This window comes from Sesamum indicum, linkage group LG4, assembly GCF_026168435.1.
Source record: "Sesamum indicum cultivar Baizhima isolate 11 linkage group LG4, ASM2616843v1, whole genome shotgun sequence".
Taxonomy (NCBI): Eukaryota; Viridiplantae; Streptophyta; class Magnoliopsida; order Lamiales; family Pedaliaceae; genus Sesamum; species Sesamum indicum.
In genome coordinates, this window is record NC_142660.1 from 18679253 (window position 1) to 18700540 (window position 21288).

The following is a 21288-nucleotide window of genomic DNA, read 5'->3' on the forward strand; positions in this document are numbered from 1 at the left end:
GGGAGTTGAGCGACTACCATATCCACCGTAGTGGCTTCGATGGTGATTTTGAGAATTATTGATGCTCCAATAAGGATCGAGAATAGAGAAAATGCTATGAGTGAAGAGGGAGAAATGGGATGAGTGAAGGTGGGAGACATTGTACTTTTGATCCCAGACGATAGAGAGTGTTACACTTTTGGTCCCACAATTTAAGAGCTCAGCACATTTGGTCCTATAAGCTAAAAAAATATAGCATTTGGGATTAAAAATGCTATAATTTTTTATCCCATGGGATCAAATATTCCACAAGTTTTTCTATAGTACCAAAAATACTACAAATTTCGTTAAACATTCAACAGAGCGCGTGCAAATCACGTGCTTCCTGCATTAAATCAATGATCAATTCCTTAACAAAGCACGTACAAATTTGTGGCTGGCACTAAAATTGCAAGTTTTTATGATTTACGGGACTAAATCTAGTGAGTGCTAAAACAATGAGACCAAGTTGCAGAAAGAGCAAGTCGTGGGACGTAAATTATAATTTTTCTTGCTTAAAAATATTAAAATGCGTAAAATATATCTAACCATACATTTATTTCCTTTTGAGGCAATCGAATAATATAATGAATCATAGAATCATTGCTTTGTAAGCAAATAGCAATTAGATGATTACACAAGAATTACAAGTGTAAATTTCACTTGTCATGTTATTCATATGAAACTTGATTTGCTTGCAAAGGTTTCTTGCATTGTTGTTAGCTTATCTTCTTTGGAAGTTTAGCAACTTGATACCATATACAAAGACGAAGAAGAAAAGGAGTGCCCACCCGACGTGCGCCAAAGCAACATATCCCAGAAACTCAGATTCGTAACCTAGATACTGCTTAAGATAGTACTTCACTGGGATGTCACCATGCTCAGGTACATGAACATTATCCATTTTGTCTCCCACTTGTGATGTTATGAGCCCGTAAATCGTCCATGCAACTGGAGAACCCCAATAGTACCACCTCCACCAAATCGGGATTTGCTGCAACATTTATAATAGGGTAAATCATGACGAGCTCTCATGAGGTTTGTCAACTACGGATACCCTCTTGTTGTTTGAAAAACTATAGATACTCTTCTAAAATTAATGGTCGTCTAATAAATACCCCTTGTGAGAAAGAAGACGCAAATTGTTTTTCTATTGAGAGAAAGAAATAGATGCAAAAAAGAGTTGAGAGTAGTATTCTTACCATTCTTGGGATGAGAAAGCCGGAGAAGAGGTTCCAAAAACTGAGGAAGAAAGACATGACTATCGCGGCTATTTGGTAACTTGGCGTGAGCGCGACAAGCATCATTCCATATAGAGTGAAGTAAACAAAGCACATGAATACGTAATAATAGAACCATAAGAACTTCGTTGCGCCCCACTCAAAACCAATCATCGAATAAAGGAGAAGACTGTAAACAAAAGTTTGGATGGCAACATAAATTGTTTCAACGCCCACCTGTTACGTTCACAAGAAGAAATGGAGCTTTCAGTTAGAAGATGGAAACAGAAAATCGATGATTATAACCAACTATATTACCTGTGCAAATGCATATGGCAAGGCTGAAAACATCCCAGCTGCTCTTTCACGGTAAAAGACTGTTCTTTCGATTGCCACTACTGACTGAACAGCAGAAGTGTTTGTTCCTCCAAGGAATAAAACAGCAGCATACATAGCTCCCATAAGATTGGACAAGTCTTGTTGCTTGTGCCTATTGGAAACAAGACAAAACATTTAGCCAAAATTCAAAAGTATATGTACACGTACACTCAAGACGAATAAACAAACTTACATTTTATCTCCTTTATCCCAGAAGATGACTCCAAATATGATTCCAATTATAGTGGTCATGAAAAAACGGATGACATTGTACTGAGGATTTCGCCAATACGACCAGTGTTGTTTCCAGAAACATGCCTTAAATTGAACGAGAAACGGTTGCGAGTATTTTGTCGGAAAGTATAGGTCTTGGGACTCTGGTGTAGGAGTGCTTAGCTCCTTATTAACTTCTTGATTTCTCCTATTGTTAGAACATCAAATGAGAAAAAACATTATGTTGTCTCCAGCAAATTGTGTAATGAAAGAGGTAGAATCGAAATTATGCTTCAACTTTAGTACCTTTGGAGATCAGAATTGGAGTATATTTCAGCAAAATCCAAGCCAAGTTGAGTTTCAACTGTCGAAGAACTAACTTCCAACATCCATGTTGCTGGATTGTATCCGTCTTTGATTTTAGGTACTCCTCGAATGGACTGCAACATATACATATTTCAATGATTAGGGATCGATCTTTTATTCGTTTCATGGCTACTGCATTCTGTTTGGGAAAATTCATAGAATGGAGTAATACGTACTTCAAAGTATTCTACTAAAAGTTGAGAATTACGACCAAGAGGTCCTGCGTAAATAACTTGTCCTCCTCTCTTCATTAGAAATAGCTGTAAGAAAATATAGAAATAACATGGTTTCCTTCAATGACGATGTTGGTGTGAACAAGTGCAAGCTAAATAGCTCAAAATTAGAAATACGTACCTCATCAAAGGATTCAAAGATATCGATGCTTGGCTGGTGAATTGTGCAGACAACGGTTCTCCCTGTGTCCACTGTATTCCTCACAGCCCGCATGACAATGGCAGCAGCTCTAGCATCGAGACCTGATGTTGGTTCGTCCATGAAAATAATAGATGGATTTGCAACTAGTTCAACAGCAATGGTGAGCCTCTTTCGTTGTTCAGTTGACAAACCATCTACTCCAGGAAGCCCCACGAGAGAGCCCCTTAGAGAATTTAGCTCGACTAACTCCATCACTTCCTCGACAAACATCTGAAATAAAGTGTCTCATTGTCCATGCTAAGTTGAATATACTATAAGATTCTGCTAAATGTTATAGTTGGCAGTGAAATCCACAACTCAAGTATATGAAATCATACAACAATCGACTAGCCATAGTTCAACCGTGGACCGTCATGAGAGCAAATTTTGTCACACAAGCAGATGAATATTATGGTGGTTTATTGAAAATTAAGAAAAGAAAGAAACGTAGATATAAAGTGATCAGATAATAAAATAACTTGCCTGTCTTGTTTCTTTGTTTACGTCAGCTGGAAGACGAAGCCAAGCTGAATACAACAGAGACTCGTATACTGTAACATGCGGAGAATGGATGTCGTTTTGTTCACAATAGCCGCTCACACGAGCAAATGTCTCTTGATTCTTCACATAACCAGATATTTTGATTTCGCCTTCAATGTATCCACCAGTTTTTCTTCCGGCTAGAACATCCATCAAAGTGGTTTTACCAGCACCACTTACCCCCATCAATGCTGTCAAAACTCCAGGTCTAAAAGCGCCACTAACATCTCTCAACAATTGGAGTCGCGTTTCCTCAACACCTTGGCCTTTCATTTCCTAACAAAGATACAACTATGATCACCCACGAGGCCGCCTTTCGCTCTTGCTAGGATAAAATTCTCATTCAAATACTAATCTCGTATTTATGTACTATACATTGTTTTTAACAGGAATAACGTACATCAATTTGTAGATAGATAGATAGAGAGAGAGAGATGCAATATCATAGAAGGAGGAGTTGAATAAGTTGACTTACAGGTGGCATATCAACGTAGTAATTGACATGATCAAACGATAGCGACAAGGGCTTGAACGGAAGCACCATTCCTCGCTTGCTATTTGCACTAACCGCATCGTTTGCATTTGTTTGTTGTGGGAGCCTGTGTTTCTTGCTCTCATTCTCTAAGTTGGAACTAGCAGATTTGGAATCTCCCAGTGCTGCATTTTAATGTTTTTGAGAAAGAGACAAAATTTAATCCAAACCTTCTTCAGGTTCCAAGTAAGTCATATTTAATTTGGTAAGTTTCTCAAGTTTAAAATCGTGTATCTTACGTTTCAAGTATGTCAACGCTGCAACGAAGCAGAGATTGAAGAAAAGAGAGAATGCAAACAGCGCGATGACACAGGTCCAATACCAATGTTCTTCTGTAAACATACCCCTAGCAGCTAGAAGCTCCTTCCCGGCCGTACTCCCAGAAAATCTTGTATCATTATTGGGCTGTAAAGCAGATTGTACGTCTTAAGAATCTCCAACATGGATCATGAATAACGTAGATTTGATGCATGGAAAAGAATGACTGTGTGAAAAACTATTAGTTTAGCTCACCGTTGACCATCTTGGATCAAGAAATTCTACGAGAACTATTGCATTCTGTCCATATGACATAGGAGAAAGATAGTATGCCCATTTCATCCAGGGTTGAAGGTCATCTGCAACAACAAAAGGGTTGCATATAATTAAATTTCAATGACATGACAAATCTATTAATGAAAGATCTGTAAAAGAACAAAAACTTCTAACCTTTGGCAATGATGAATCCACCTAGTACAAAGACCAATAACAATGTAAAGGTTCCAAGTGTATTTGCAACGACCTGCGTTCTTCCGAGGGCAGCGATGAAACGGAAGAGACCTAAGGCCATCTGATGGATGCCCACAAACGCCAAGAATTGGCGGAAGAACCTGGAGTTTAAATTTTTTTTTTTTTTAAAAGTTGTGGAATGATATTTATGAAACTTTCATTCGCTTGCAAATCTTAAGAATTATATAATTTGGCATTGAGAAAACTACCTTCACTTACCTACTAGCCGCAGGAGCAAATCCGACAGTATAATATGTTAGGATTATCCATATTCCTGACTCCATCAATGAGATAGGAATTCTGAGGAGCCAAATTGGTAGTGCAAAAGCCCAGGCAGGGTAAAATAGAGCATCTCTCTGTTTGAAAAATACAGGCAGCCTGAAAATGGTCATCGCAAGCTCAGCCATCCCGTTAAACATTACGTTGAGGAGGCTGAAGAAAAGGGCTCCGTAAAATTTTCCTCCATCGTCCGTGTGACCGGACTTCATAGTTGTTCTAAAGAACACTGTGAAGGTAAAAAGTGCCATAATTGTGATTTGTACAGTCTTAAAGATGTACACAAACGAGTTGCGCTTCATTAATAACCACTCTCTTGCCAAGCATGCCTTAAACAAATCTTTGTTGGAGATACCATACTTGTCTTTCACTAAGGCTGCTGGGTGAACTTTACTCTTGTCATAAGGAACTCCAAGCTCACTGAAAATCTTGTGGCCAATGTAAAAAGACTCGAAATGATGGACAAAATCAGATACTGAGATGTATCGATAAGGTTCATTTTTTCTTGACCAATACTGCTCTTGGTCCTTCTTGGAAGTAACCTCTTGCAAAAAATCAGCAACTCCCTTCCTCTCAGGACATTTGAATCCTATGCTCTCAAAAAAGTCCAGGATGTTGTCACGTGGACCTTGATATACAATTTGACCTTCTGAAAGCAATATTATGTCATCAAAAAGATCAAAAGTTTCGGGGGCTGGTTGGAGAAGGGAGACGATCATGGTTATATCCATTATGTGAACCATTTGCTTCATATATTTAACGATTTGAAATGTGGTGGAGCTATCGAGCCCGGTTGAAATTTCGTCCATGAAGAATACTTTTGCAGGCCCTACCAGCATTTCTCCTACATATAGAAAAAATTTAAGCATTTCTCGAATAAACAATGATCGAATAGTGGAACGAACATTGATCGTATCCTTTCACATACCAGTTGTGACACGCTTCTTCTGCCCTCCAGAAATCCCCCTTCTCATTTCATCGCCAACCATTGTATCAGCACATATATCCAGTCCAAGAATCTGTTTGCACAAAAATATGAGAAATTTTGTTAATTTGGTGAATATATTGAATCTTCCAAAGGGGACTAGAAAACAAACCTTAAGCACATAGTCTGTGACTAAACTAGTCTTTTGTCCAGCTACAGCAATGGCTTTCATGAAAGCATCGATCTCAGGGTCTGGTTTGATACCAGCATCTCTTTCTCGCCTCGATAATTCTGCCAGTAGTTCATATCGTGCACCGACTCCAAAACAACGGCTGGAAAAATCCAACGTTTCTCTAACAGTCATCTCACCGTGATGAAGATCGTGCTGGCTTATGTAAGCACATGTTCTCTGAGGGACAAATTCCCTCAGTTCATGGCCACAGTATGTGATCTTCCCACTAACCTTGTACATATGAAAATGATAAGAATGTTAAGATTACACATCTCAATTAGCTAATGTATTAACTAATATCTGCAAACATGTATGCACACCCTAAGATCTTGCTCCAGCTTTCCAGCAAGCGCCTTAAGTAACGTAGTTTTCCCCGAGCTGGGAGGTCCCAGAAGGAGTGTCATCCTGGGAATTAAACATGGTTAAAGTGAATAAAAAGATGCAATATTCTAACTATTTGTAGTCTCGCAAAACAGTTTATCTTTCTCAAAAACATTCCCAACCAAGCTTGGAATGGATCGTGTTTCCAACCTTGATGGTTTCAGTATTCCAGATACGTCGGTGAGAATCTTGACAGTCTTCTTTCGAGATGGAAACAACCTCAGAGAACCAAGAACTCCCTGTTCATAACCAGTATGAATTTAAGGAGAATACTTATTGTTAGCATGAAGATTACTTCAAAACATCCTGTGACAAATTTGTTAATTGAAAAAAAAAAAAAAAAAAGGCTGACAAACTGATCTACCTCAAGGGCATTTACTGTGGAATTGAAGAGAGTTGGAAGTGCCCTGTTTCCAGCAAATGCTTCCCCTTCAACAAACAAATGCTCAAACCTGACTTCACATTGTGGTACACTGATCCCCACCCTGTGTGTTTCAAACAAGAATGAGCTCACTTCAACTGTATCAAGAACTAGTCAAGATTAATAGGAGATGCATAAAAAAGTGGTTTCTTACCTACTAATCCTCTCACGAAGCTTCAGAAGTAGCATCTCGTTATCATCCTCAAAAGCTCTCAGCATACTGTCCATGATCTGCTTCTTGTCCTGTATGCCAAGATTAGCAAAGTCGACTTCTTCATGGACGACTCTTCCGTTGTCCAAAACTTGCTTCAAGATTCCCTTCCTCATTCGATCATAAGTCGGTAGCCTCTCAATTGCAGCCCACTTGAGCTCTTCCTCATCATCCCGTCTCCCACTTTTTTGGAAAACGTCGTCTCCCGTAGCAACAAATGCCTCCCGGATGCTGGCCGAAGCCCAACCCTTCATGCTGGGAGACGAAAAGCTCGCCCTTCGACTCATTGACCTCGTCAACTCGTCTCTTGTTACTGCACCTGCCATTTACGCAATCTTGATGTCTGGCTCCAAAAGAGTTAGTTTCGTGTGAAAGAATAGGAATGAAATGTAAGAATGAAAGAATAGGCTTGTTGCTGAGTAAGGTTTGAGGGTGGCTGGTTTTTGGAGACAGTATATATATATATATATATATATGGAAGTTTAGGAGAAGGAGACAAGGGAGATTAGTTCCAAGGATTGGTATTGAAGAGTTGTCTGTCAGACATATATTCCATGTTTTGTCAGCTTACGGCAATTCTATCAACTGTCTTTCTTCTCTGAAATATTCATGTTTTTGTCTTTAGTTTGTGAATCTGTTTATACTTGCCATGATTTTAAGCTGATTTTCATTGCACCTATATATTTATGCCCTCATGATGAATAAGACTCTTCCGACCTCTCTCTCTCTCTCTCTCTCTCTCTCTCTCTCTCTCACACACACACACACACACACACACTGGAAACAATTTGAAGAACCAATTATTACAAGAAGATTCAAAAGCAATGAAACACAAAAGAAGAATAATTCGAACTTGCAGTCCTCACCACTGCAGAGAATACATCCACTCTCTCTCTCTCTCTCTCTCTCTCTCTAGGATAGCTGCTCTTAGCAATGTCCCAAAATCTTTTCACTGTGTTTGGATTCATATTTTCGTATTTTTTCAAACAAGATAAAATATATCAAATATTTATTTTTATATTTTTACAACTTATTTGTGTTTTTTTATTTTTCAATTTTTTATATATAATATATATATTTATCTATATAATATAAAAGAGACATGATTTGATAAATAAATAGTTATTTTTGTCTCTAAAAAATACAATATTAAACATATAATATAATATCTATATATTTAATATAAAAATATATATAAAAAAGATATAATTTGACAATGAACAATTATTTTTGTCTCCCAAATCCAAACATCAAACCTACACCACTTATTTTAAAATATTTCAAATTACCTCAAAATATAAATTCAAACATACCATCTATCTTCAACACACACTTACTTATCTTTATTTTTCTTTCTCTATCTCCAAAATACAAAACAAAACACTTAAAACATAAATTCAAATACTATATTTGTGTGTGTGTGTGTGGTGTGTGGCTTTGTCAGCGTTTTGGATATAGTACTAATACATGAATTTTGGATTCATTATTGATTAAAAGGGTGTTTACATGAGTTTATAAGTTTTTTAAAATATGTTATTAGACGTTGAGAATTTATAGGATGTTAAATAGTGTCGACAATTTTCAAAAAAATTATTTATAATAAGATCAAAAAAATAAAATATTAGGGGTTCATAAACTCTTTTTTTTAAAAGAAAATAAGATTAAGAGTTCTAGACTTATTTTAAAAATTTTGACCAGCTTTTTCAACATTGATCATATTAGTTCTGAATCATTGTTGCTAATATTTTATAAGTTTCATAATTATACCGACACTTCAATAACTTCTTTTTAAAATAAAATCAAACATGTTATAAGCTTCCAAAACATAAGTTTATAAGATGTTTGAAATAAATTTAAAGAATAAATTACGAGGACTCCTCTGAAATTTGTCATAATTACAAATACCTCATATAATTAACGGTGGTCTACAAATACTAGGATCATTAATTTCAGGAGAGCATTCGTAACTTTTCAAACAAAAAAACATATATTGGGTAAAATTATAGTTTGGTGTTGGAACAAAAGCAAGATTTCTCTCAGACCATCAAACATTTATTGCAAATAAACACTGTAACAGAATAATGAAAAGAAACTCTACCAAGAAAAACTGTGTACAGGCAACAATATCTGTAAGAGTTCTTGGTTCTTTACACAAGAAACTCTGTTGAGTTCAGTAACTCTCCCCCAAGGCTCCCTTCACCTCCTTTGGAAGTTGAGGTACTTGATGCCGTAAGCAAAGACAAGACAGAACAGGATTGCCCAGCCGACATGCGCGGCAGCAACAGCTCCTAGGAAGTCATATTTGAATCCCAGGAAACGGTCCAGATACTGCTTCACTGAAATATCAGGGAATCCAGGCACTTCAACGGGTTCGTTGCGGTCACCCACCTGAGACGTCACGAGACCGTATATAGTCCACGCCACTGGAGACGCCCAGTAATACCACCTCCACCATATAGGAATTTCCTGAAAAACGTCGAACAGTTTAGGAATATGGCCGATTTAATCTCCATTTTCTTGAAGTTAAGTTAACTGCATCTATCAGGTTAAGGTAGAATCCTGTTTCCAGTTTTAATATTAAATTCTGATGAGCCACTTACCGTTCTTGCAATGAGGAAACCAGAGAACAAATTCCAGAAGCTGAGGAAAAACGACATGACAATTGCAGCAATCTGGTAGTTTGGAGTGAGTGCGACAAGCATCATCCCGTAAGCAGTGAAGTAGACGAAACACATAAATACAAAGAAATAGAACCAAAAGAATGTATCGGCTCCCCAGTGGAATCCAATCATAGAGTAAAGGATAAGGCTGTATATGAAAGTCTGGATTGCAACATAAATGGTCTCAATGGCCACCTGCAGGATATGAGAAAAATTATAGATATCAGTTCATGTACCATCATATTGATTTTGCAGCCATGAGAAACGTAAGTTTCGATTGTTCTCACCTGGGCAAATGCATAGGGCAATGGTGAATACATCCCTGCTGCTTTTTCACGGTAAAAGACGGTCCTTTCCACTGCTACAACAGACTGTACAGCAGATGTGTTTGTTCCTCCAAGAAACATGACGGCAGAGTACATAGCTCCGACCAGGTTCATCAGGTCTTGTTGTTTAGACCTATACACCAGTAATAATTGAACGTGTGGATAATAAAAGACCGATAAATGGACATGTGAAGAGAGAAATCTACAGCCAATATTTAATACAAGAGTTTACAAGACTTACATTTGCTGCCCTTTGTCCCAAAATATGACTCCGAATATAACACCAATGATTGTCGTCATAAAGAACCTGATCGCATTGTACTGAGGGTGCCTCCAATAAGACAAGTGTTGCTTCCAGAAGCAAGCTCTACACTGAGAAAGGAAGGACTGAGCATATTCTGTCGGGAAATACAAGTCCTGCGACCCTGGGGCTGGAGTGCTGAGTTGTTTAATTAGCTCTTCGTTCCTCCTGTGATGACATTTATCCAAGAGAGAGGGGTAAATGAGTTAAATGATGTGGTCAGAAGGGCATGCAACGAAAGCATTACGTAAAGCACTGCATTCTTATATCTATTTACCGGTAACGATCAGAGTTGGCGTAAATTTCTGCAAAATCGACATTAAGTTGTGCCTCCATGGCAGGAGTGCTGACCTCCAGCATCCACGTGGCAGGATTATAACCTTCTTTGATCTCAGGAACCCCCGGCACGGACTATAGTATATTTCAGGTTCAGTTTCAGAGCAAAAAGGTATAAATACTTTCTCATGTTGAACCAGAACTACTTACTTGAAAGTATTCTATTAACAGACGAGAATGATGGCCTAGAGGTCCTCCATAAATAACTTGCCCTCCTCTCTTCATCAGCAGTAGCTGCAGGACAATTACGTCACAAATTGAGGATCAGAGTAGCGAACTCCAGTTGGACCAAAAGATCCCAAGGGGAAAAAGAATTTATTTTGTTAACTACCTCGTCAAAAGCTTCAAAAATATCTATACTTGGTTGGTGAATTGTGCACACAACAGTTCTTCCAGTGTCTACAGTGTTGCGAACAGTTCGCATCACAATAGCAGCAGCTCTAGCATCAAGACCTGATGTCGGTTCATCCATGAAGATTATTGATGGATTAGCAACCAGTTCTACGGCTATGGTGAGTCTCTTTCTCTGTTCAGTCGACAAACCATCCACTCCCGGAAGACCAACTAAAGCATCTCTCAAGGGATTCAACTCGATCAACTCCATCACTTCCTCCACAAACATCTAACGGAAGCAAAAGAACGTAGAGCGTTAGTAACTTTGTATCATCCATCACTTCTTTATACTTACTCGACTACAGAGCCGAACAATGTAATCATCGATCAGTTTCAAGATATTGTACCTTCCGTGTTTCCTTGTTTACGTCAGGAGAAAGACGCAACCAGGCAGAGTATACAATAGACTCGTAAACAGTGACATGTGGAGAATGGATGTCATTTTGTTCGCAATAGCCGCTGACACGAGCAAAAGTTGATTGATTCTTTGGATAACCAGAAATGCTGATACTTCCTTCAATGTATCCGCCTGTTTTCCTTCCTGCCAAGACATCCATCAACGTGGTCTTACCAGCACCACTTACACCAACTAATGCCGTCAGAACCCCGGGCCTGAAAGCTCCACTGACATCTCTCAGCAATTGAAGACGAGTTTCTTCAATCCCTGTCCTTTTCATTTCCTGGTGAACAAACAATCATGATCTACTTAGCTGCACAGTTGCAAAGATAGCTGTTTGCTGGTTCTCTCTCATGCTCTTTGTAGCAGAAAAGTAATAAACAGACGACTACGATGCATACTCCATCCAACCAGTTTATGGTTGACATTATATCATCTTTTTTCTATGCACTAATAACCCTCCCTTTTCATTGTTAGTTTTAGTTTCAAAAGTGAACTTATGTAAAGAAAGTAACGTGATTGAAAAGGATTCTTAACATTTGCTTTTGGGGGCTTACAGTGCAAGTATCATAATGTAAGGAATCTAAAATTTGTATAAATAGAAGGTAAAGTATGCGGTCGTTCCTGCCCCTTTATGCATTTTATCCTTAGTTAAGAATGAAGTGGAAGGCAATTCATTAGGAGAAAGCATGCAGTTAATAATGCTTCTTGCATTTAAATCGCATCAGAAGGGACTTACAGCAGGCATATCGACATAGTAGTTCACATGATGAAATGCTAGTGACAATGGGGTGAACGGAAGCACCATTCCTCTTCTTGTCATTGAATTATCTGCCGAGTTGTTTCCTTCAGATTCACTCCTTACAGACATTTCTTTGCCTGCATTTTCCATGTTTCCCATCAATTAGGACGACTTTAAAGAAAGAAGACGGGATTTCTGTATATATATTAAGTCGACTTATTGTCTAAGGCCTTTGGGTCTTTCTTGAAATCTTAAGATCAGAAAGCAAATGAAAACCACATACTCTGACATCCAATTTAACTGTAGGAAAGTAATTAGATATAGTCTCAGACCTTCGGCTGTGGGAGCTGCAGAGGCTGCACTCCTGTTACTGGTTTGAATTCCGTCGGAGGCGAGATTCTTTTTCTTATTTTTCTCATCCGGGATAATAGACTTTGAATCTCCAAAAGCTACACAATTTTGCATTAAATGGTGAAAAAGAGAACAAGATGTTCAGAACTCTCAAGCAGAAGGATAAGAAAAGCCATATCTTACGCTTTAGGTACGTCAGTGCTACAATGAAGCAGATGTTGAAGAGGATAGAAAAGGCAAAGAGAGCAGCAACACAAACCCAGTACATATAATCCTCCAAAAACATGCCCCTCATGCTAAGAAGAACCTTGCCCACTGTCGGTTCAGGAAACCTTGGATCGGTGTTCGGCTGAGAAGAATAAGAATGCAAGATATTAAGGCCAAAAACTCATTAAAAAAGCAGAATTCAACGCCATTAACATTCTGTAGAGTAGTATAAGAACTTACACTGCTCCATCGTTTATCGAGAAACTCGTTAATGGCGATAGCATTCTGACCATACATCATAGGAGACACATAGTACCCCCAGATCATCCATGGTTTAATGTCATCTGAAGAGCATCAAGTTGATTAGAATGTCAAATTATAGTGAAATATATGCAAAGACATGAGATTAAATGTACAAATTTATACGAGATCAGTCCACTTTCACAAACAAAAGAAATTATTTTATCAAAATGGAGTGAAGCAAAACTAACCTTTTGCAATAATAAAACCACCAAGAACAAAGACCATTAGCAAAGTGAAGGTACCCAGAGTGTTTGCGACAACCTGTGTTCTCCCAAGTGCGGCAATAAACCGGAATAGTGATAAAGCCATCTGATGCAGTGCAAAAAATGCCAGCAGTTGACGGAAGAACCTAAAAAGGAAGGAAATTATAGTCAACAATTCCAGTGTAAGTCCGAGCTTAAAATAGACGAATGATAAGTCAGTATAGACAACAATATTAGTTGCCATTCTGCTTCCTTGTGTGGAAAGAATATTAATGTTTAGAAGAATCAAAAAGACATACCTACTAGCTTCAGGAGCAAATCCAATAGTGTAATAGGTAAGAATGATCCAGATCAATGATTCCATGAGAGAAAGAGGGATCCTAAGAAGCCAAATTGGTAGAGAGAAAGCCCAAGCAGGGTAAAACAGAGCATCCCTTTGTTTGAAGAACACTGGAAGTCTAAGAACCGTCAGCGCAAGCTCTGCTGTGCCATTAAACATCACATTGATCAGGCTGAAAAACAGTGCACCGTAAAATTTTCCTCCATCAGCTAATTGGCCTGATTTCATCTCTGTTCTAAAAAATACCGTGAAGGTAATTATTGACATTACAGTTATCTGGAATATCTTAAATATGTACAAGAAAGAGTTGCGTTTCATCAAGAGCCACTCCCTTGATAAGGATGCCTTGAACAGTTCCATATTGGATATCCCATATTTTTCAGTAACCAAAGCAGCAGGATGGGCTTTAGTTTTATCATAGGGGACAGCGAGTTCATCAAAAAGCTTCTGTCCAATGTGGAAAGAGGTGAAGCAATCAACAAACTCAGCTACTGAAATATATCGGTAAGGCTCATCCTTCTTAAACCAGTACTGCTGTTGGTCTTTTATTGAAGTAACTTCTTGTAAAAAGTCTGCTACTCCCTTCCTCTCCGGGCACTTGAATCCAACACTCTCAAAAAACTCAAGGATGTTCTCACGAGGACCTTGATAGACAACTTGTCCTTCAGAAAGCAAGATAACATCATCAAAAAGCTCAAAAGTTTCTGGTGCTGGTTGGAGAAGGGATATTATCATTGTCACATCCATGATATGAACCATCTGCTTCATATACTTAATAATCTGAAATGTAGTCGAACTATCAAGACCAGTTGAGATCTCGTCCATGTAGAAAACTTTTGCTGGTCCGACCAACATTTCACCTACATCACCCCAAAATGGTTAGGAAAAAGAACTAGAAGATGCACTGGAACACAGTCAAATTAAGCAAGATTAAAGCTCTAAGAAAGTGGAAATCACAAAGATCTGTTCACACACCAGTTGTGAGCCGCTTCTTCTGTCCACCAGAGATCCCCCGTCTCATCTCATCTCCCACCAATATATCAGCACATATATCTAATCCAAGGATCTGCACTAATAAGACATCGGCTCAATCCTATATTTATATGACGTAGGTGCACATCATGGGTAAAAAGAAAACAAACCTTGAGAACGTAGTCCGTTACTAGACTAGATTCTTGGCCTGCCACTGCTGTGGCTTTCATGAATGCATCAATTTCAGGGTCAGGTTTAATTCCTGCCTCTTTCTCTCGCCTGGACAATTCTACAAGGAGGTCGTATCTGGTTCCAACTCCTAAGCAACGTCCTGAAAAGTTTAATGTCTCCCTGACGGTCATTTCTCCATGGTGAAGGTCATGTTGACTGATATAAGAGCAAGTCCTCTGAGGAATGAACTCTGACATCTCATGACCACAATACGTGATTCTTCCATTTACCTACCATTGCAAACAATTATAAAAACAGTGACTTTTTGCAAATAGGACACGAGAAGCGAAAACAGGATACAATAACAAGATGAAAAGATTATGCACCCTAAGATCTTCGTCCAGCTTGCCAGCTAGTGCCTTCAACAATATAGTTTTCCCAGCGCCTGGAGGTCCAAGAAGTAGTGTCATCCTACACAAAGCACAAAAAAAAGAGTCATGGTAAATATTTTCAGCATATAAGTCAATTGAATTTTGTCTTTTCATATACTAATTCCTTCTATAAATGTTTGTTTATTCGTCAAACTTTAACATATCAACATGCAAGAGTCGAGATAAAACTATACTTCTATGTGTATTATTTCCTTTCAGTTTGAAAGCTATGTACCTAAATAAGTCTCGAATTGAATGCTTGCTTATGTACAAATCAATAGATTTTCATAAACCAACCTTGAAGGTTTTATGATCCCACTAACATCATGAAGTATCTTGATAGATTTTTTCTTCGAAGGGATAATCTTCACTTTCTCAAAAATACCCTGCAGACAAGAAAAATTCCTGAATGTAACTTGAATGTGCATTTATTGGCAGAGATACTTTGGTAGAACATAAATACGACCCATCAGTGTATGCTATTCTAATTCCACATGACGTTCATCAGTAGATATTAAATAAGAGCAAGAATCAGATCAAATAACCTCTATCACATTCAAAGTAGCGTTCAACAGAGTAGGAAGAGCCCTGGATCCAACATAGGCATCTCCATCGACCGACAGATGCTCATAACGAACTTCTACTTTTGGGATATCGATTCCAACCCTGGTAGACAAAACCCCAGAATTTCAAAGTTTAATTTGGGATGCAATATAGATTAAACATCAATGTTGGAAAGAAAGAGAGAGACAGAAAAACAAAAAGAGCAACAAAACTTCAGAAATTGTTCCTCACCTATCAGTTCTATCTCTTAGCCTCTGCAAGAACCTCTCATTATCTTCATCAACAACTTTGAGTATATTATCCATGAGGTGCTTCCTCTCTTGATTGCCAAGATGAGCAAAATCAACCTCTTCACGAACAACTTTTCCATCCTCCAACACTTGCTTCAGAATCCCTTTTCTCGTACGATCATACGTTGGGAGCCTCTCAATGGCAGCCCAAATCAGCTCCTCTTGATCATCATATTCTCTCCCACTTTTCTCAAAGGCATCCTGTCCTGGTGCAGTGAAAACCTCCCTCACACTAGCTGAAGCCCAACTTCTTGTGCTGACAGATGCAAAGCTGATCCGCCTACTGGCGGATCCCCGGCTGAGGGACGTTGCCGCAGCCCGGTCGTCCCCAACAAGCGCCGCCATCTTTTTGAACTAAAAACTCACTTGCTTCTGCTTCAGTGCCAAGATTCACCTCCCAATCCAAACCCAAAAGGACTAATATCTTCTACTTCTACGCTAAAGCTGCACAAAAATCAGCACTGTATAAGAGCTATTAAATCAAATCTGCAGCAAACAAAGATCCAATTCTTTTACAGATTCCATAAATAATTGGCCACAGTAAGCTTAAACTTTCAGCATACATTATTCTTTCTGGGAATACCCAACTTCAAATATTAATAGTAATGATCTAAAATATCCAACCCAGACTTTCCACCAAAAATATACATATATTATATATATCACATATAAATTACAAGCAATGGCAGGATAGTCTAATACAAGATCGCAGAGCCGTTATTGAAAAGAACAGGAAACCACTTGTTTAATCCGACCCACATACAAAAACAAGTTCCAAACTTGAATCCAAAGCAAAGAACAGAACTTGATCAACCCAATCGACATGCAAAAATCAATTCTTTACATGAAATCCCTTCGACCCACATGCATACAAAGACTGATCACCTGCATGAATATGTGTGAAAGAACTTGCACACAATAAGACACCATAAAAGGGCTGCACAAAAACCCAGAGATCGGACGAATGACCACCTAGACGACACTTGCCCTCAAGAAAAAAGGTATTAATCTATTGGTATATATGTATACAGCTTGCTTTTGACACATGAGTGTGTACACTAAGAAAAGTAAAAAAAGGCGCAGCACTGAGATTTTTATATGCATTTTTGGTGGGCTATGATTGACTTGTTTATTTTTGGAACAAGCATAAAAGTATATTTCCAAAGGGTACAGAGAATACACAGTTGTTGATATTTATTACAGGATGTAGCAGTTGCTTTACACTGAAATTTAGTTGGGCAGAAGACGTGTGCTATAGAACTCTATCCGATTTACGGTCGCGGAAGAGTTGTATTTTGGAAAGATGTGTAATAACTCAGCTTTCCATGTTGGCAGTGGGCCTTCCAGAAGTGAGAAGACTAAAACCATTTGACCATCTAGAAGAACATATACATATATATATATATATATCTATGTAAAGAAGAGTATATTAGATTTTTATCACTAAATTATGGGGCGAATACCAATTTATTTCCTGTGATATTAAAAATAACACATTATTCCCCTATGAAAAAATAGTAATTTATCCCCTATACTTTTTAAAATGAAGTCATTTTTAAAAACATAGGAAGGTAAATTGTTGTATTTTAAAAAATATAAGGAAGTAAATCGCTATTTATTTTTTTATAAGGCGATAATTTGCTCATTTGCGATATCACAAGGGGGTTACTTGCATTTTTCCCCATTATGTAGCATTTTATCCCCGTCAATTATGAAATGTTACACTTTCCCTCTTCTTAGTACGACTTCTATTAATATTCTTGATCTCATCAGATTGCAGGTGATTTGGCGATGTGAGTTGAATGGGATTCAATATCCATGTCGGATAAACAATAAAGTGGGATCTTCTTCTGATCCGTGATCTAGACGATGGGTTGGCCTGCAACTAAGGTGAGCATCTGGGTCAGATTGTTCGGGTCCTAATTGATCCGAATAGGGTCGATAGATTGAGCGGGATAACTTTTTATAATTTTTTGATTTCGATTAACTCAAATTCAAATAAATTGAATTGATTGTTGGGAAGTAAAATATACTCGATTAGATTAATTAAGTATATGATATTTTTTTTTTTTATGAATAATACTTGATATTTATTTAATACATGCATAATAAGAATATAAAAATATCTAAAGTACAAATGAAGAAAAAAGAATCATTTTGTTTGTAGCTAGTAAAATAGTAAAGTAAGAAAGAAGGATGTTATATGAATTAGTCCATCTACTTATCAATTTATTGATATTATGAATTTGGATTTTATTAAATTCTGATGCTATACTATTTTTTAACATTAATAAGTTAATATTATGATATGATATTAAAAATTTGTACAATATTTAAAAAAATTAAAGTCATCACACATATATACAAACTACAGTTTGTAAGTATAAAATTACCAAAAGAAAAATATATTTTAAATATTTTTTTTATCGTCCCTACTTCACTTCACATTTAAATCACATAAAAATAGAAAACAAAGTCCGATTATTCGTTTCCAGAGTCAGGTACCAAAATTTATTATATAAAAAAATTGAGTATCAGATCCGTAAAACTTAAAATCTGAAAAACACCACCACCGGCCACCCTAACCCGCAACACTAGGCGTTGGACTTGGTGAGATGCCCTTCAATTAAAATCCTCTTATGACGAAGTTAGAGTTGTCTTAGAGCTTATAATAAAGTCGCAGAATTAATATCAGAATCAATAATGCACATTTATATTTTGAATCGCTTGATATTTATAAGAGTTATATAACGTGTCAAAAACTTGTGATCTACATGTCTCGTAATCTATCTTTGGATGAGTCGGGAATCAGCAGATATCGTAGCGAGTTGCCAACCCGACTCAATTCAAAGAAAGCGGGAACTCTTGTCCTAGTTTTGAAAAAAAAAATTATTAACTAAAAGTAGACCATTATATGTCGTTTTGTAGAAGAGAAAGTTGATTTTTTTTGTTTTTTTCTAACGTTGCAATAATATCTGCAAAGAAAATACAAAAAATTTAATTAAATCGATGGGACAAGGCGGCTAGGTCAGTTATGGAAGGCTCAACCGAGGGCAGATGGATATAAGGCTCTAAATTATTGTTATCGAATTCAATATATTATTATTTACATTTGTGAATTAATAATAACTAAACATAGAAAATATATTATTTAGATAATTTAATATCTAAATAATTACCATAGTTCATAATAAATAGTCCTAACAAATAGTTAATTATGACCCTGATTTTTGCAAGGATTACTAAAACATTTGCCATAGCTCTTAGCTGCGAGAAATAATTTTTTCATGGTGAAAAAGCTAGTTTTTTTGTCGATTTTATTTGACCATGATTAATAATAGTTCATTATTTTTAACGAATTAAGGGTTAACAGAAATTTCACCTTTTTATTAAAGAAGTTTACATTTTGACGGGGTAAAACAAGAACGTTGCTTTAAAAACTTCAAAATACCCCCCCCCCCTCCGATTTTAAAATTTTAAATCATGACTAAGATCCTCGTATTTGTCTACGAGGTAGGACCTAACTCAGCATCACAGCCGTTGATTTTAGAATACTATTAAAGGAGAAGATTTCAATACGTGGGATTCGTTTAAATACGAATATATGTTCCATAAAAAATTCGGACAATCTAAAGGAAAGATTCACCATTTTGCTATTAAATTTTGATCTTATATCCGAACTAACTTAAACATACAAGAATTTCAGACAATGAATGTTAGTTTTCTGATGTGTTTCTAAGACATAAATAGAGTTTCCACTGCCTATCCATAAAGTAAAGGATTCGCCATTTCAAATTCTATTATTCCAATTTTATATTATATCACGTGTTACATATTATAAATGTGAAATAAATTTACTATAATCTTTTTTAATGCATCAACTTTGGTGCAGGTTACGTACACTTTAAGCAATACGATGTATACAAAAAAAGACCAAATTTGTATAAAAATTAAATAATAAAAAAGAGTATCTTATAATACTTGTCTTGCATTACATATATATATATATAATATAGAATAAAAAATAAAAAAAAATAAAAATAGAATAAATGGTTCAAAGTGTACATTGGCTTGAACGAAGGAGCAAAGTATATTTTCAACAAAAAAAAAAGGAAAAAATGAAAAAAAATATTTTATCTTATCTTGGCAAACAATCTAAAAATAATAATGATCATAGATGTTTTAATCTAGTGGTTAAAATTGATGTTCGTTAATAATTTTGAGGTCTAGTAGATGTGTGTATTTGTATCACTTTATATGATTTTATTATATTTTATTTTAATATTTTTGTTATATTGGGGTATTGTTAATTAATATACTGCTAACTTTTTTTTAAAATTTTGATGTAATTATATAATTATCTATAAAAAATTAGTAGATAATAAACCATGGATTACAAAAAGAAAAACTGAATATTGTGCAAAATAAAAATGACACTAACAAAAATGCTAGTGATGTAGGTCGTGCGAAATCTGGATTGGGTCGCAAGATCTGATCGCAAAGTTGGGTTGTTGGATCCTTCTTTCAAACTACCTGTTAGTGGATCCTGAGAATAAAGCAAACGTGAGACTAGCCGAGTAGCCATCGGCGATGGCCCTCCAATGCTTAAGTTAGAAAAGTGGGGTCGAAAAGATTAAAGTGAGGTCGAACGAGATCTCAAAATGGCGGTAAAACGATGAGATAAAACGTAATTTGAATAATCATAAATGAGGCTATTTATAGCCGTACGGTACCGTCTTGGAGAGTGACACGTGTCTTCTCGAGATGCTGCCACGTCATCCTAATCCAAGGGCCTTCATCTATTCCCTGGTCAAAATTGGTCAAAATAGTCAACTGTGAAGATGTAAATGCCTTTACAAGGTAGGGGTATTTAAGTAATTTAATAAATTCCTTCATCAGCTAGAAAGGAATCTTCTTTCTCAATTTTATTTTTTCAAGTATTTGAATCATAGAATGTGAACTAATAATAGGGAAATTTCTTCCCAGCCACGTCCTATCCTAATGGTTAAAACTAAGATCTATAAAAAAAGAAAATTCGATTTTATATGTTTAAGTCCCATAAAATGTGTGAGTATTTGTCTCATTTTGTGTGAATTGCTGTAATTTATTTTCGTGCCTTTTGTTATTAATGTCTTATTGAAACCGACAAATTACTGATATATATATATATATATATATATATATATTAAGGGAAATCATCTCTTTGATGTCTTTCTCACTTTTTGGTCTGCTTTCTTTTGTAAATACTTAATTTACTTTTTTTATTAATCTTATAACTTCCACTTCCCCATTATCTTTTAATATTTACTTATTTCTTTTTATTTTCATGCATCATTTTTACACTAATTTATTATAAATTTAATATTTACTTATTATTTTCTATATATTTTATTAAACAATAAATAT

At 36.5% G+C, this 21288-nt stretch overlaps 2 protein-coding genes across 3 annotated transcripts; both read right to left on the reverse strand.

The window, feature by feature from the left end:
- Positions 1-557: 557 nt before the first annotated feature.
- On the reverse strand, positions 558-7476 carry LOC105161045 (pleiotropic drug resistance protein 2). 2 transcript variants are annotated; one of them, XM_011078609.3, is made up of 19 exons: positions 6839-7474; positions 6628-6748; positions 6414-6502; positions 6203-6287; positions 5823-6113; positions 5654-5744; positions 4669-5569; positions 4390-4550; positions 4195-4298; positions 3921-4086; positions 3625-3806; positions 3093-3425; positions 2550-2840; positions 2372-2455; positions 2136-2269; positions 1810-2037; positions 1557-1728; positions 1221-1475; positions 558-1012 (listed from the first exon to the last, which is right to left on the reverse strand). In XM_011078609.3, exons 1-19 carry the CDS (start codon positions 7219-7221, stop codon positions 743-745), a joined length of 4341 nt encoding a protein of 1446 aa, XP_011076911.1. In that variant the 5' UTR covers positions 7222-7474; the 3' UTR covers positions 558-742. The 2 variants fall into 2 exon arrangements, with proteins under 2 accessions (XP_011076911.1, XP_088735667.1); XM_088879541.1 differs by having other exon boundaries at positions 5654-6113; positions 6839-7476.
- Positions 7477-8859: 1383 nt separating this feature from the next.
- LOC105161046 (pleiotropic drug resistance protein 2) lies at positions 8860-17021 on the reverse strand. Its single transcript, XM_011078611.3, has 21 exons — positions 16768-17021; positions 15824-16326; positions 15574-15694; positions 15326-15414; positions 14984-15068; positions 14597-14887; positions 14430-14520; positions 13414-14314; positions 13100-13260; positions 12849-12952; positions 12585-12750; positions 12383-12499; positions 12048-12187; positions 11259-11591; positions 10850-11140; positions 10669-10752; positions 10460-10593; positions 10123-10350; positions 9843-10014; positions 9496-9750; positions 8860-9361 (listed from the first exon to the last, which is right to left on the reverse strand). Exons 2-21 carry the CDS (start codon positions 16225-16227, stop codon positions 9092-9094), a joined length of 4437 nt encoding a protein of 1478 aa, XP_011076913.1. The 5' UTR covers positions 16228-16326; positions 16768-17021; the 3' UTR covers positions 8860-9091.
- Between the last annotated feature and the right edge of the window lie 4267 nt (positions 17022-21288).